Below are 13723 nucleotides of genomic sequence, written 5' to 3'. Positions count from 1 at the left end.
CCTTGTGATGAAATAATTCGTGTCCTCCAAGCAAATTTCCGAGTTTCTAGAAGTGAAAGATGAATTGGAGAAGTTGAAAGGAATCCTCGGTTTCTAAGTTGTAATGAAAAGTAAGATGATTCTGGCGGTCTTGCCAAAGCTAAGTGCCTTTACAATGTTTTAGACAAGTTAACAAAATGCCATGTGGTAAACTGAAATAAAATATTCATCAACGATATTAATAGTAGAATACATATGATTGTATACAAAAGGAGAAATAGTAAAGAGATTATAAATGTAGGACAAACAAGATAGGTATTTGAAACTTTCCGCAAAAAAAACACTGAAATAAACATGGTGAATTGAGAACTATTGAAGAAAATAGAACAGTAAAAGGTTCAAGTTCCTCTGATTTTTTTTTAAAGAAAAGTTCCTCTGATATTTGACTATCCAAAAGTAAAATCTTTAATGAGAACTTAATATAACACACAGACCCCCGTATCATGATAGAATTTTAGAATATACACATCATGATTGAAGTACCAAGTAGGGTTTTGGTATACATAACCATTACCAAAGAATTAGCTTACTACTGAATTATTTTCTTTTTCTGCTACTACCTGTGCAGTATGCACAAAATTCCAGTACCTTTATCTGATGGTTCTAGTAATAAATTGATCACAAATACCTTATGCCAGAGTAAGTGTATGTAAGCATACACAGACGAAGATGTTTTTAGAGATCTTGACCTTTCAAAAAACTTTTAAACAAGTTTGTTATCCCGGTTCAAGCTGAAAAGGTTTGAACAAATATCAACCGCATAACAACTTCTTGTTAGTCCATTTTCCACTGTTAACGAGAAGAAACCACCTAAGATGTATATCTTACTAAGAAATTGATGACATAAATACTTGATAATCACTTATAAATACATAAAAAAATCATGAGAAAAAGAGATTACCTCAAAAACACAGTGGCGGACTGATTTGCAGATATTAAAAAATTTTCTTTATCATAAAACTGACAAAGAAGGGTCATACCGGACTGGTTCACAACCTGCACCAAATTTATGCTGGAAGTTGGATATTGCATCCTAAGTTCTGGAGGCTATCAAAAGTGCATCGATATCGTATAACAAAATGAAAAATGAGAAAAGTTAACCAAGTATTTTGTATTGAAGTCAAACGATTAAAAAAAATTGACCCAGGCTCTTATGGTCCATACATAGGCCACATTATAAAATAGCATGCATATGATGAGCCAATCATGAACAAATAACCACTCCAAACTGAAGTGATTGAAATGATTTTGTATACTCTCTGGAGGAAGCACCAAATTTATATTGATCACAGTTTGGTTTGCCTCAGTTATCCATGGGCTTAGGGACAAAACTAAGCAAATCTGCATTGGAACTCATCACATCCATTATACACTAGCCTCAAGTTTCCTCTCACTAGGCTCCATACCTCGGACATCTGCAGTCATAATTTTGCTTCTGTAAACAACAAAAGTATTCTGAGCAGCGTCTTTGCCAAAAGGCATGGCTTATAGAAGTCAGTTACTAAGTCATCGATGTTTAACTTATTCGAGTTTAATAAGATAAGCAAACAAAAATCAAATAAAAAAGGAAGGAAAAAAAGAGAGCAACATCTAAACTAGAAAACAAGAAAAAATAACTTGCATTGCATTTGAAATGTACTGAACGGGTAAGACTGCTCGAAAAATAGAGAGAGAAATATTCAAAAATGCTCTCTCCCTCTCGTCTCTTCCGATGCTTCGAACTTTTTCACTGTTCCATCTTCTTTTTCTACTCCTGAGCACTGTTGGCCGCTTCGTTCCCCATTCACCGGCGACGGTCACCGGTTGCCGGCGAATAGCTCTTTCTCATTATCCTTTTTTTTTTCTCTTCGCGTTTTATCGTCGAAGCTTCGCTTCTTGTTCGAATTTCCGGATATTAACCCTCCTCTCCTCAACTCACTGCTAACCGATTTACCATGACTGTGATCCAAGAACGAGTTTACGGAAGAATGGTATGCGACGAAATTGTACACATTGAACACAAAATATTCAAGATGCGATTGGGTTCTGGGGGAAGCTCGATATGGTGGGAAGAAAGAACTTTGAAGAAGAGTTATATGATGGATTTTGGCCGCGATGAGGCACGTTGGTTAAGTCAAAGATTTCATGACATGGGCAACTCCCCTTCTTCAGCTTCGACTTTTCATCGCTACAGGGGACGATCATCGGTGTTCACTCTGCAAAAGTTTGTTAACAAACGTGGAAGCTTCATTGAGATGTCCAAATTCAGCCCTAAAAGAAGAAAACAGAATACAATTGTGCCCAGCGGATATGACTCAGGGGGGTGGAAGAAGATATCATCTATTTTGGATAAGTTATTGGCAGGAAGGTCACAGAGGATTGTCCAACAATCGGTGTTACACAGCGTTTCTTACCCACGGAAAGTTAAGCATTCTTCACAAGTCGACAGAGCATTAAATTTGAATTGGAATTCCATGGAACAGACAGAAGCGACAAATAGTCGAGATCACATAAAAGAGATGAAATGGCACGAAGCAATTGTGATTACAAAAGACAGGGTGAATATTTTTTGGGACAACATTCAATATGTTCTTCACAAATCGACTAAGAATCAGGTTAAGATATTTCCATTCCAAGCTAATAAAGCAGTGTGGTGACCACCGAATTCCGAAGACTTTGAGTATTTTATTCAGTTGAGAAGAGGCTTCTTCGAAAATGGGGTCACTCTTGATTTTGAGGAATGGAGAATGGATATAAACACAGAAGATAGGATTTTCAAGTGCTGTAACAGCTGGATTCTAATCTATGGCCTACCTTGGAATTTATGGTCGCATGAAAACTTCAAACTCATAGGGGAGAACTGTGGGGGCTTGCTGGAAATCAATGATGATACAAGGTTATTTCGTAATTTGGAAGCGGCGAAGATTAAGGTTAAAGGAGTCGAGGGAGGTTTTATTAGGAATAGGATGCTGATAAAATTGGAAGGGAAGGAAAGAGAGCTAGATATTCAGGTGGTATCATTCGATCCGGGGGCTTACGTGCAGTATCAAAGGCAAACGTACGCCCAGGTGGTGGTGAATGGCAAGAGGATATTGGCGGGATGGGGGAATAAAAATATTAAGAAATGGATAGAAAGTGGTATGGGGGCTTCAGCATGTTCTCTGAAAGACGATAGAGAGATGTGAGATAGGGGAATTCAAATTAGAAATTCGGAAGTACAACTGGAACAACAACACCCTGAGGATATTGAGCAGAAAAGCGGGGAAATTAGTGGTTCCGTAAATTCGAAGGCACAAGTAAGCAGTCAAGGGAGGATCAAGGAAAAAGCGACAAACAAAATGGCGGCCAAAGCGATTAAAATTTTAACGAAAATTGTTCCGAAAAATGCAGCAGAATCCAGAAACACTCCAATTCAAACGATGATCATCAGAAACAGTGAGGAATTGCAAAAGGGGGAGTGTAGTAAGGGAAACACTGATCAGATTTTGCCATTGTATGGGAAGATATACTGCAGGAAAGGCAGTAGCAGAAATATTCCGTTGGAAATGGGTTACGGGGATGAAGAGAAGAACGATCCAGACTTCGGGTTCGGCGATGACAGTGCGTATGAGGGGATGCACGATTCAGATGAAGGAGATACGATGGAGTCTGATGATTCAGAAGATGATATGTTGGACAAGGGTTTACATACAGCTGATAATGCTAGCCAAAGAAGGATGCACACACATGAATACATGACAGGTGCAGAGCAGGAAGAATTATTGAAGGATTTGTTCTCATCACCAAAAAGGCTTGAGCCTTATGCAGCGCCAAAGCCACCTGATTATGGTAACTCTGCTGTGGGACAGGTACTAACCAATTTCCCTAATTTTTTCATTAATCAATCTTCCAAAATCCATTCTGCTTCAACTTCATTAGCAGTATCCTCGGGGTTGTCTAGTGGTCCTTTAGGAGGTGAGGGGAAGAGTATAGATGAATTGCCGGGACAAGGAAAAGAAATGTGCAGTGGGTGTGCATCGGAGAGGGTAAGGCCTGTCACCAAGGATGTGCAGGTTGAGTTGGAGGGTGATATCTGTGAGGATCAGGGACATGTATCAACGGGAACGTTGCAGAGGGAATTGAATAGATTGAGGTGTGGAATTAACTATGACAGAGATCCATGTTCGAGGGGTAAAGATGTTGTTTTATGAAATTCTCACTTGGAATATCAGGGGAGGAGGGGATTTGAAAAAAAAGGAAATGGTTCGAAGGGTAATACGTAAAACAAGTCCGGATTTAGTGGTGATTCAGGAAACAAAGAAAGAACAGGTTGATAGGTTTTTCGTGGGCACATTGTGGAAGTACAGATTTGTGGATTGGGTCTACTTGCCTTCGGAAGGCCGTGCGGGAGGGATACTAGTGATGTGGGATCCGAGGGTGGTGGTGGTAAGGGACAATTTGGTTGGGGAAGGTCTCTATTCAAATTATGGTCAATGAAACAATCAAGTGGTGGTTCTCGGCGATCTACGGTCCTGTAAAACCAAGAGAGAGGGAGAGATTTTGGGATGAATTGGCAGGGTTGAGTGTTATCTGTGAGGATAACTGGTGCTTGGGTGGTGATTTTAACGTAGTAAGGAATACGGGAGAAAAATTGAACAATATTTCCTCCACCGCGAGTATGTTTTGCTTTGACAACTTGATAGGAGATTTGGGATTGCATGAACCTCCCCTTCTGAATGCAAAATACACGTGGTCAAATTTCAGGGCTTCACCAATTTGTTGTCATTTAGACAGATTTCTTGTTACCAATGGATGGAGGGACATATTCCCTAATTTCAGGCAAACTGTGCTTCCAAGGATTACATCGGATCACTGCCCCGTGCTCTTTGATACTACTAAGTCGAAATGGGGGCCAGCTCCATTCCGATTCGAGAATGTTTGGTTGTCACATCACAACTTCAAGGACCTCATGCAGATCTGGTGGAACGAAGAGGTTTTTCAAGGGTGGGAAGGATATAAGTTTATGTCTAAGCTCAAAAAGGTGAAAAGTGAATTGGTTAAATGGAACAACGAAGTCATGGGTTGGATGGGTTGGAATGGTGCCCTTTGGATGTGTCTGAAGCTGAGGAACTGAAGATACCCTTCTCGGAAATTGAAGTCAAAAAAGCTGTGTTTGAAAGTGATGGGAACAAGGCTCCAGGACCGGACGGATTCACCTTAGCCTTCTTCCAAAAGAATTGGGAAGTAGTTAAGGAGGATCTGATGAAAGTCTTCATTGAATTTTTTGAAAGCGGGGTGGTAAATGGCATCACAAATGAAACATATATCTGTCTCATTCCTAAAAAGCATGATGCGATTAAGGTCATTGACTTTCGGCCCATAAGCTTGACAACAAGTTTGCACAAGATTTTAGCCAAAGTATTGACCAACAGAATTAAAAAAGTGGTAAGGAATACGATCGCCGAGAACCAATGTGCTTTTATAAAAGGGAGACAAATTTTGGATTGTTGTCTCGTTGCTAATGAAGTGGTTGAGGAATATCGCAAAAAGAAAAAGAAAGGTTGGGTGCTGAAGATTGACATGGAAAAGTCATATGATAACGTTTATTGGAGATTTCTCGATTTTGTATTACATAAGAAAGGGTTTGGAGAAAGATGGAGGAAGTGGATACGAGGGTGTGTGTCTAATGTTTCATTCTCAATCTTTATCAATGGTAAGCCAAGGGGAAAGTTCAAAGGAGAGAGATGAATTAGACAAGGGGATCCTCTATCCCCTTTTTTATTTAATTTGGTTGTGGATGTTTTGGGTAGGATGGTAGACAAGGCTAAGATTAGGGATGAGGTGAGAGGACTTGTGGTTGGCAAAGGAAAAATCGAAACTTCACATATTCAATTCGCGGATGATTCATTGTTTCTGATACAATCAAAGAGGCAAGTGATGGCTCTTGTGGAAATAATCAAACTTTTCGGGCTAAAATCCGAGCTGAAGATTAATTTTCAAAAAAGCGTGATTTTGGGGATTAACTTTGAGGAAGATGAAGTGGATACCTTGGCGAAAGACATTGGTTGTAATAATGGCGTTTGGCCAATCAAGTATCTCGGAGTACCACTTGGAGGTAAGCCTATGACCTTCGAATTTTGGGAACCTGTGCTATCAAAGATGTCGAAAAAATTGGCGAGTTGGAAGAAAGCGTACTTGTCAAAAGGGGGCCGGCTTACACTTATAAAATCAGTACTTAGCGCATTGCCTTCATACTATATGTCCTTGTTTAGGGTTCCAATCAAGGTGGCCAAAAAAATGGAAAAGATGATGCGTGATTTTCTTTGGGACGGTATGGACGGAGATATTAGATGTCATGTGGTCGGATGGGAGCAAGTTTGTAGACCGAGGGAGCGAGGAGGGCTGGGTTTGGGGAATATAGTTTTGAGGAATAAAGCGTTACTTGGTAAATGGTGGTGGAGAGGCTCGAAGGAGAAGGGGACTTTATGGAAAAATGTGATTCAAAGCATTTATGGCCTTCAAGACAACGGGTGGGATTTGGGGTTGGCAACGAATGCTACTTGCAGGAGTCCCTGGAAATTCATTTCTCGTACTTTTCCGGCAATTCATCTTATGTGGGGTTCGGTCTTGAGAGGGGGCAATTTCGTTCGGTTTTGGGAGGATGTTTGGGGGGGAGAGGGTCCTTCTTTCAAAGAACGTTTTCCTTCATTGTTCAGAATCAGTACAATGTCAAACAAACCTATTCAATGCTTCTTAGAGGTCGTCAGTGTAGAAGGTAGGCAATCTTTTAGGTGGGATGTGTGCTTTAGGAGGGATCTCAATGATTTAGAGTTGGGAGAGTTTGCTACTCTATCAGGTGTGTTAGACTCGGTCAGGGTTCAGTTAGGTCTGGAGGATTACAGGGTTTGGTTGGGGGATTCATCGGGTTTGTTCTCGGTCAAATCTTTTTACGATTCTTTCTTTCCAATCCATAACTTTCCTGTTTTCCCTTATCATGATCATATATGGAAAGTCCCTGTCCCACAAAAGGTTCAGATTTTTTCGTGGACGGTGGCGCTGTGTAAGCTTCCTACATCAGATTCGTTGCAAAGAAGATGGCCAACTTGCGCATTAAGCCCACAATGGTGTTCATTATGCCAAATTAACGAAGAGAATCAGGATCATATGTTGGTGCATTGTGCATTCTCACGATGGTTATGGAGTATGGTTATGCAAGAGATTGGATTTCAATGGGTGTTTCCACAGAGGGCTAGAGACATGTTTATTATCGAGCCGGGTTTCTCTTCAAGGAGCATAGCAAACACTTTATGGTATGTCATAATTCAGCTCACATTTTGGACCATATGGATGGAAAGGAATAACAGAATTTTCAACGATAAAAAAGCCAGCGCAAGCGAATTATGGGATATAATTAAGCTCAGAGTTGCGACTACAATGACAAGAATCAAAGGGCTTAATCATCTCTTGGTGTCAGATGTTGTTAGGGATTGGAAGTTTGTAATGGTTTGACGACTATGTTTTGTTTTTTAATCTTGCGGAACTCTCACCCGCTACTATTGTAACAAGAAAATTTCAATTTATATAATATTATGTTTCCTATCAAAAAAAAAAAAAAGAAATGTACTGAACGGGTCCATATGATATTCTGGTTTCAGTGAAAGAGCAACTTCATCTTATCTACTCATGCATGGAAAAGTAAATTAAGAACCTTGCCACAATTGGTCGAAACCACAGGTTTTTTAACAGCATAAGGACCGGCAATATCCAGTTCCCCAATCACAAATAGAAGGATATCCAATGAAAGCTCACTTACTGAGAAGTTCACCTGCCAATACCACAACAATCACTATATGAATAAATTGTGCTTACAATCTTATTGAATGAACAAGCTATTAAACACAATACACTAGACCTCCTTGATTTTGGCATAGAAATGACTACGCACTCCATGCATATTTTCTGAACCTTGTATATAAAACTTGGAACAATAGAAACTGTAGAATTCAAATTGTTGAACGAAGTCCATCCTGCATTCATGTACATTAAATAATAACTGGATAAAATTAAAGGATCTATATTAATGAAAATTATGAAAAAACATAATTGTAGCTGAAAATATATATCTAATGCAACCCTGAACTATGAAATTTTTACCATGAATTTCTCTCAGCATCAAAGTAATACAGCACAATTTCTGACGTGTTCATAACCCTGAGTTTAGATTTTGATATCTGTATGATTGTCTGATTGGGCACAACAGATCCCTGGAGAAGTGGGAACTTTTCTTCTGTATTTAAAAGCTCATGGACGATGGTTAGAGTGACCTTATCGAGTGTAATTGTGATACCTAAAAGGTTTCTATTAGTTCTTGAGTCTCCCAATTCAGAGATATTTGAATCACTTTGAAGATTTGTTTCAGATGAATCCCATGAAATATTTGGCAACATATTATTACCCGGATCAGGGTCACTAAACACTTTCCACTTGAATAAATTTCCTGGCTTGCTGACAAATTCAAGAACTCCATCAGTAAAAGCAACTGCACATCCATTATTTTTATTCAGAAGGTGAAATGTCCTTTTAGCCAGAGGACTGGAAAATTCTAGCTCAACAGCATCCTCAAAGGCGTCATTTTCAAAAGAAAGCATTCTCCAAAGTGCGGACTCATTATCACTGGAGCAAGAAATGTCAACAAATCTTGATCTTGGGTTGGAACTCAATCGCAGTGATTTCCCAGAATCATCTTTAGCATACAACGAAATCAGGGAAAAGTACTGAGCTTTTGACTTCCACTGCCTCGGGTTATGATACTTTACCTAACACATGTTCAATGAACAATAAAAAGACAAGATTAAGGCGTTACAGGTCCAACCATCGTAAAGTAGCACAAAAAATCCTCTTTCGCACAAGATAAATAGTGTGGCTGAGAGGGAAGAATAATTCTTAATCAACTCCAAAACAGATTATGTAGAGTAAAATCACATACTGTCGGCAATACATTATTTTCAACAGTTATCTAACTAGGTGAGAATGAATAATAAGGTTTCATAAAAATACCAGGTAAGAAAAAAAATCAAATGGCAACGATGTAAGTGGCTGATCCAGAGATGTGAATTATAATTTTGGACAACATTACCTAATAGATTAGTTAGTGGGATCATAATTTCTGACATGCCAGTAAGTTGTATGAATGAACCAACTACTGATATTAGCAGTATGGGAGAGAAAACCATGCTTTATTATCTCAACGTGCTATGAACTCGATATAGGCCATGGAAAGTGAAATTCATGCCCTATACTAAGATCACACAATTACCCATTTTCTTTATCAGTTGCATGACGTGTACGATTCAAGCAAACTGCTGATCATTAACAATGAGGTGTAGAGCACAAACTATAATTTGAAGATATTAAGTTCCTAAAACTCTTTTTTCTTCTTCGAACTCTCTCCTCAGGGGACCAAATGAGGTTCACTTTCATCCTCGAACATTGATGGTGTAGCATAATATGAAAATACATTCCAAGGCTAGGTTTGGTTGGATTTTGTGTTCCCAGAAATATTTCTGAATAATATATTGGAAAATGTGATTGAATAAAATCATAGTTTCCGATCAAAAAAATATATATATAATAATAAAAAAATATTTTCGGAGATCTGCAAAAATTTTAATTGATAATAATTATGTCATCAAATGTAAAAGAAGATAACATATATTCTTGGAGAAAAAGGGCTTAATGTTTAGTTTTTTATGGAAATGAAGAAGGACGAGGAAAAAATTAATTGAAGCATACCCCGACATTCTGGTTTGACAATGTTTTAGAAGCTACAGTCTCTCAATCAATTCATGTAATCGCGAATGGAACTGTTTGGTGCAAAATTAGGAAGTAAGACACCTGTTGAAAGACATAAAGAAGAAAAACTTCTTGAAAAATCTTTGGGTAAGAGCAAAGGAGAAAAGAAGTATAGTTAGATATATATTTCATGTTCTCGAGTGAGGAACATCAGGAAGCCTCACATCTGAAATGAGGTTAGGCCCCATTTAAATTTGCTACAGTAAATACCCATAAAATTTAAAAAGGAGCAAAGAAACGAGAGAATAGGTGAGAGAACAGAAGAAAGTGTGATTTGGCCCTTCAACTATTTTACTCAAGCTGGATCATAAAATATTCATGGAAGTGACTCAAGTCAAATAATGACAATTAAAGCCTGAAAGGAAAGTTCAAAAAATATTTCTTCCAAGTTCTAAAGACAAATCATATAACAGTTCCAGTCTGGCAATTGTAAACATAATAAGTCCGCATCCAAAAATGGGAAAGTGGGGACAGCTAAATATCCAGCCAATATCCATATAGCATCATGTGATTTGAAAATGAATCAAGCCAACCACACAATACAGAAACAAAGAAACAAAACAGATGATTACCTAATGTTGATAGAAAGAGTGTATTCTATCATGCGATTGTTCACAATAACACAAAATTATTTAAACCAAAAGCAAAAAGTGCGTGTCTGAAGTCTTTTAATCTCAAATATATCATCTTATAAAGTGTTTCTTAAATCAAAATTGACCATGGAATATAGTTCCATAAGACTTTACCACTTAACAAAAGTGCAAAAATTAAGAAAGGCTGATGTTAAAGCATCTTACTCTGAAAAGAGCCCGCTTCCCCACAAGTGAATAATGAATTGTCCCGGCTATGTCATATTTATTTTCTGAACCTTCAACTGCAATATACATGTGTTGTTCGGTATCTTGGATGGCGACAATTGTTCCTGTGTAAGTTTCAAGAATACCTTAGCAATAGTTCAGTAAACGAATATCCTAGATAAACCTAGACAAATACCGTCAGGAATAATTTCTTCAGCACTTCCTTCTGGTTCACGGTGATTTGACTGTTTGTCCGATTCTACTTTGAAGGTTCTCTCTCTGTTTGAAACTTTAGAGATGGATTCATAAGCAGAAAGTATCATCTGAATTAAAGAATCCAAATGAATGAAACGAACTTCGCAGAGAAATCAAAAGTAACATGTAGCTGTACAAGAGATTAACAAAATCAAAAACTCATTAATAGCTTAGAGACAAATTACAAGTCTCGTACTAATATTTCTTGAGCATTTCTTGCAATAACCACCCAACATGCTTCAACGGATTTGACTGAAAAAAATGAGACGATATTGGTTCCATTATTTGCTTACGTTCTTTCCACTAAATTATTATATGCAATAAGGCAAAATTACCAACCTTCACAACAATTGTATCACCACAAAAAGTTCCCTTCCAATGTTCTTAGTCTTGAAAGAAATAAACATTTAGACACTAATCTTTTAAACCTTTTAATATTTTTTAGGTTTACAATAAACATGAAATGCAAGAATGAGGTACAATTTAGGTGATATTTTTAGCAAGATTAACTCATCCAATGAAATTGCTCACCTTTATTTCTGACAAAGTGATAGTCATATCAAACCCTGAAATGGAGCCATTCCCAACCCAAATATCATCTTTAAAGAATGCATCATTAGTCTGATCTCTTGTTACTGGCTCCTCAACTGCTAAAAAACATTTCAAATCTTTCACTATAGAATTCTGACTAAAGTGCAAGTTTTTATGTCCTAGGCTACTCATGGAACTGTCGATGTGAAAACCCTTTTCAGAGCCTGGCAGACTTGAGCCACTTGCATCAGCATGGCCTGATAGGATAGCCTCTTTGTTTCCAAGCAAGGGTGAAGAATCCTTGCCATTGAAGTTGAAAGAAGAATCTTCAGAAACTATGGGAGAAAAAGGAGAGCTTTGAGTGACTTTGGCTTTATGCTCCATTCCTCCATGCATGAATCGGGAAATCATTGAAAACTTAGGAATGCCCATTGAAAATTTTCTTGCCATATTTAACAGTTTGAGTTTCAGATTAAAGTCAACCTCAAATAGGACTTCCTGAAGTCTGCCTGCATCACAAATACACATCATAGTTCACCAATACATTAGAACATTCGCAATAAGAAATTTGTTTTTTACCATATTCATCCCTTGCCACAAGTACGAGAGATAGATGTGAAAGAAACAAAGAGAACACTTCCAGACAATCCCGTATAGTTTCTAGAAGATGAACTTGCTGGGGTTTTATCCCAAGATGACTATCTTGAGCAGCTGCATCCTTGACTTGACGCGAAACTGCAACGTGTTCAAGTGATTGACCAGCAGACCAAAGTTCTAAGATGCAGTTACAGTATGATGTACAGCATTCAACGAACAATGCCGCAGCCATTGCTTCGAGTAACAAAGAACCACCCTATTGAAAAGAAGCATGCATCTATGGGTGAATTGGTCAAACAATGATTTTATGGATTACACATATGAATAAGTGGCAAATTAGGGAGTTTCATTAATTGAGAAGCATAACTGAAAGGTTGGTATCGTAAAACGAGTAAAAGTCTTATCTTATGAAGAGGCACAGCACCTTGGACCGCCAAGAGAAATTTTGGAACGCTCCCCCAACGGAAAATTCTGCACTAAAATCCTCCGACTTTTGTTCACTAACCAAAATATCCTTTACTTCCCACCCAACCATATAAAGTCCAGATATGCAGATAATTGCTGAAAACCAATGATCCACTAGCCCTTCCGTGTTCACCTCCACGGGCAAATCCCCCAACATGTGTGTGGTTTTGCCATGAGAACACGATAGATCATATGTACTGTTTATCCCTATCGATGGAAAGTCTTTACCGGATCTTAAGCATAAATGTACTCTACTATGTGTAATCGCCGCCTCGGCTAAGAAATTTAGAGCGCATAACAGATTTTTTAGCTCATATTTATCGAAGCTTCTTTCAGAATCGGTCAAATATCTGAAAACGATGGATCGAATTCCAGTTACATCAACGATGAAGTCCATATCTCCTCCTTTTATATTGAATTCTGTCATCAACTTTTGAAGAGAGAAGTAAATTCCAAGACCGGAAGCATCATGTGTGGCTGAAATTCTACCAGTTTCTCTCTCAATAGGCATTACATTCATATAATTCTCCAGATTGAAACTTTCCCTTGAATTATGAAGAACGAAGTCAAATGACTTTAGCTCACAAGTGCTGTTAACAACAAATTGAGTGCTTGTAACAATTGATTCACGGCTGACTATGCTCAAGCCTGTTTCTCCACTCCCAGAATCAGAATAAACTGATTTTCTGCTGGGTAATTCTTGATAGCTTGGGCCATCACCTGATCCAAACATGGCAAAGGCAAGTGGCTCGTAAAAGACTCCAGAAAATACCTGGGAAAAACATTGTTATGTTGTGATTACAGAAAAATCAATCAAATGTCTTCCCTGGAATGATAAAAAAAATTTAATGCTTTTTGATTATGTAAATCCAAATTGAATAATTAATCACAAGTCAAGGAATTGGACAAAACACAGTAAAAGTGACACAAAGACAAACACAAGATAAGGACACAAATGGAGGTAAAACACTAAGCATATGGTAGCACTAAAAAAAGATAAATAGTACAGAGTTGTAAACTCACAGGACCAACATTTTCCCCTCTTTACTGTACCTTATACCTTGAAAAACAATGATGATAAAGAGGAAAATATTGTATCAGTTCCTAAAGAATGTATCCGAATTTTGTAGCAAAGCTGATTCCCATTTATCACTACTCAGCATTCAGGCATCTGTACAATAATCAGAATAACCGATCCATAAACTTATTTTAATAATGTAAGTTTCAGT

The 13723-nt window shown here is 38.0% G+C and overlaps 1 protein-coding gene across 3 annotated transcripts in view; it reads right to left on the bottom strand.

Annotated features, from left to right (window-relative positions):
* Window positions 1-13723, bottom strand: part of LOC142546666 (uncharacterized) — a 41740-nt gene that overhangs the window by 18017 nt on the left and 10000 nt on the right. For all 3 annotated transcript variants that reach the window (XR_012820502.1, XR_012820501.1, XM_075654504.1), the window contains exons 5-14: window positions 12454-13266; window positions 12012-12285; window positions 11433-11941; window positions 10843-10969; window positions 10647-10771; window positions 8152-8813; window positions 7910-8024; window positions 7706-7822; window positions 941-1035; window positions 2-147 (exon numbers count right to left, since the gene is read on the bottom strand). Coding sequence is in view for 1 of the 3 variants with exons in the window: in XM_075654504.1 (XP_075510619.1) it covers window positions 2-147; window positions 941-1035; window positions 7706-7822; window positions 7910-8024; window positions 8152-8813; window positions 10647-10771; window positions 10843-10969; window positions 11433-11941; window positions 12012-12285; window positions 12454-13266 (2983 nt within the window). In the remaining 2 variants the exon portion in view is untranslated. The remainder of the gene's footprint in view (window position 1; window positions 148-940; window positions 1036-7705; window positions 7823-7909; window positions 8025-8151; window positions 8814-10646; window positions 10772-10842; window positions 10970-11432; window positions 11942-12011; window positions 12286-12453; window positions 13267-13723) is intronic.

This window comes from Primulina tabacum, chromosome 5 (assembly GCF_025594145.1).
Source record: "Primulina tabacum isolate GXHZ01 chromosome 5, ASM2559414v2, whole genome shotgun sequence".
Lineage (NCBI taxonomy): Eukaryota > Viridiplantae > Streptophyta > Magnoliopsida > Lamiales > Gesneriaceae > Primulina > Primulina tabacum.
The sequence above is the reverse complement of the archived record's forward strand: the minus strand, read 5'-3'. Positions and strand labels throughout refer to the sequence as shown.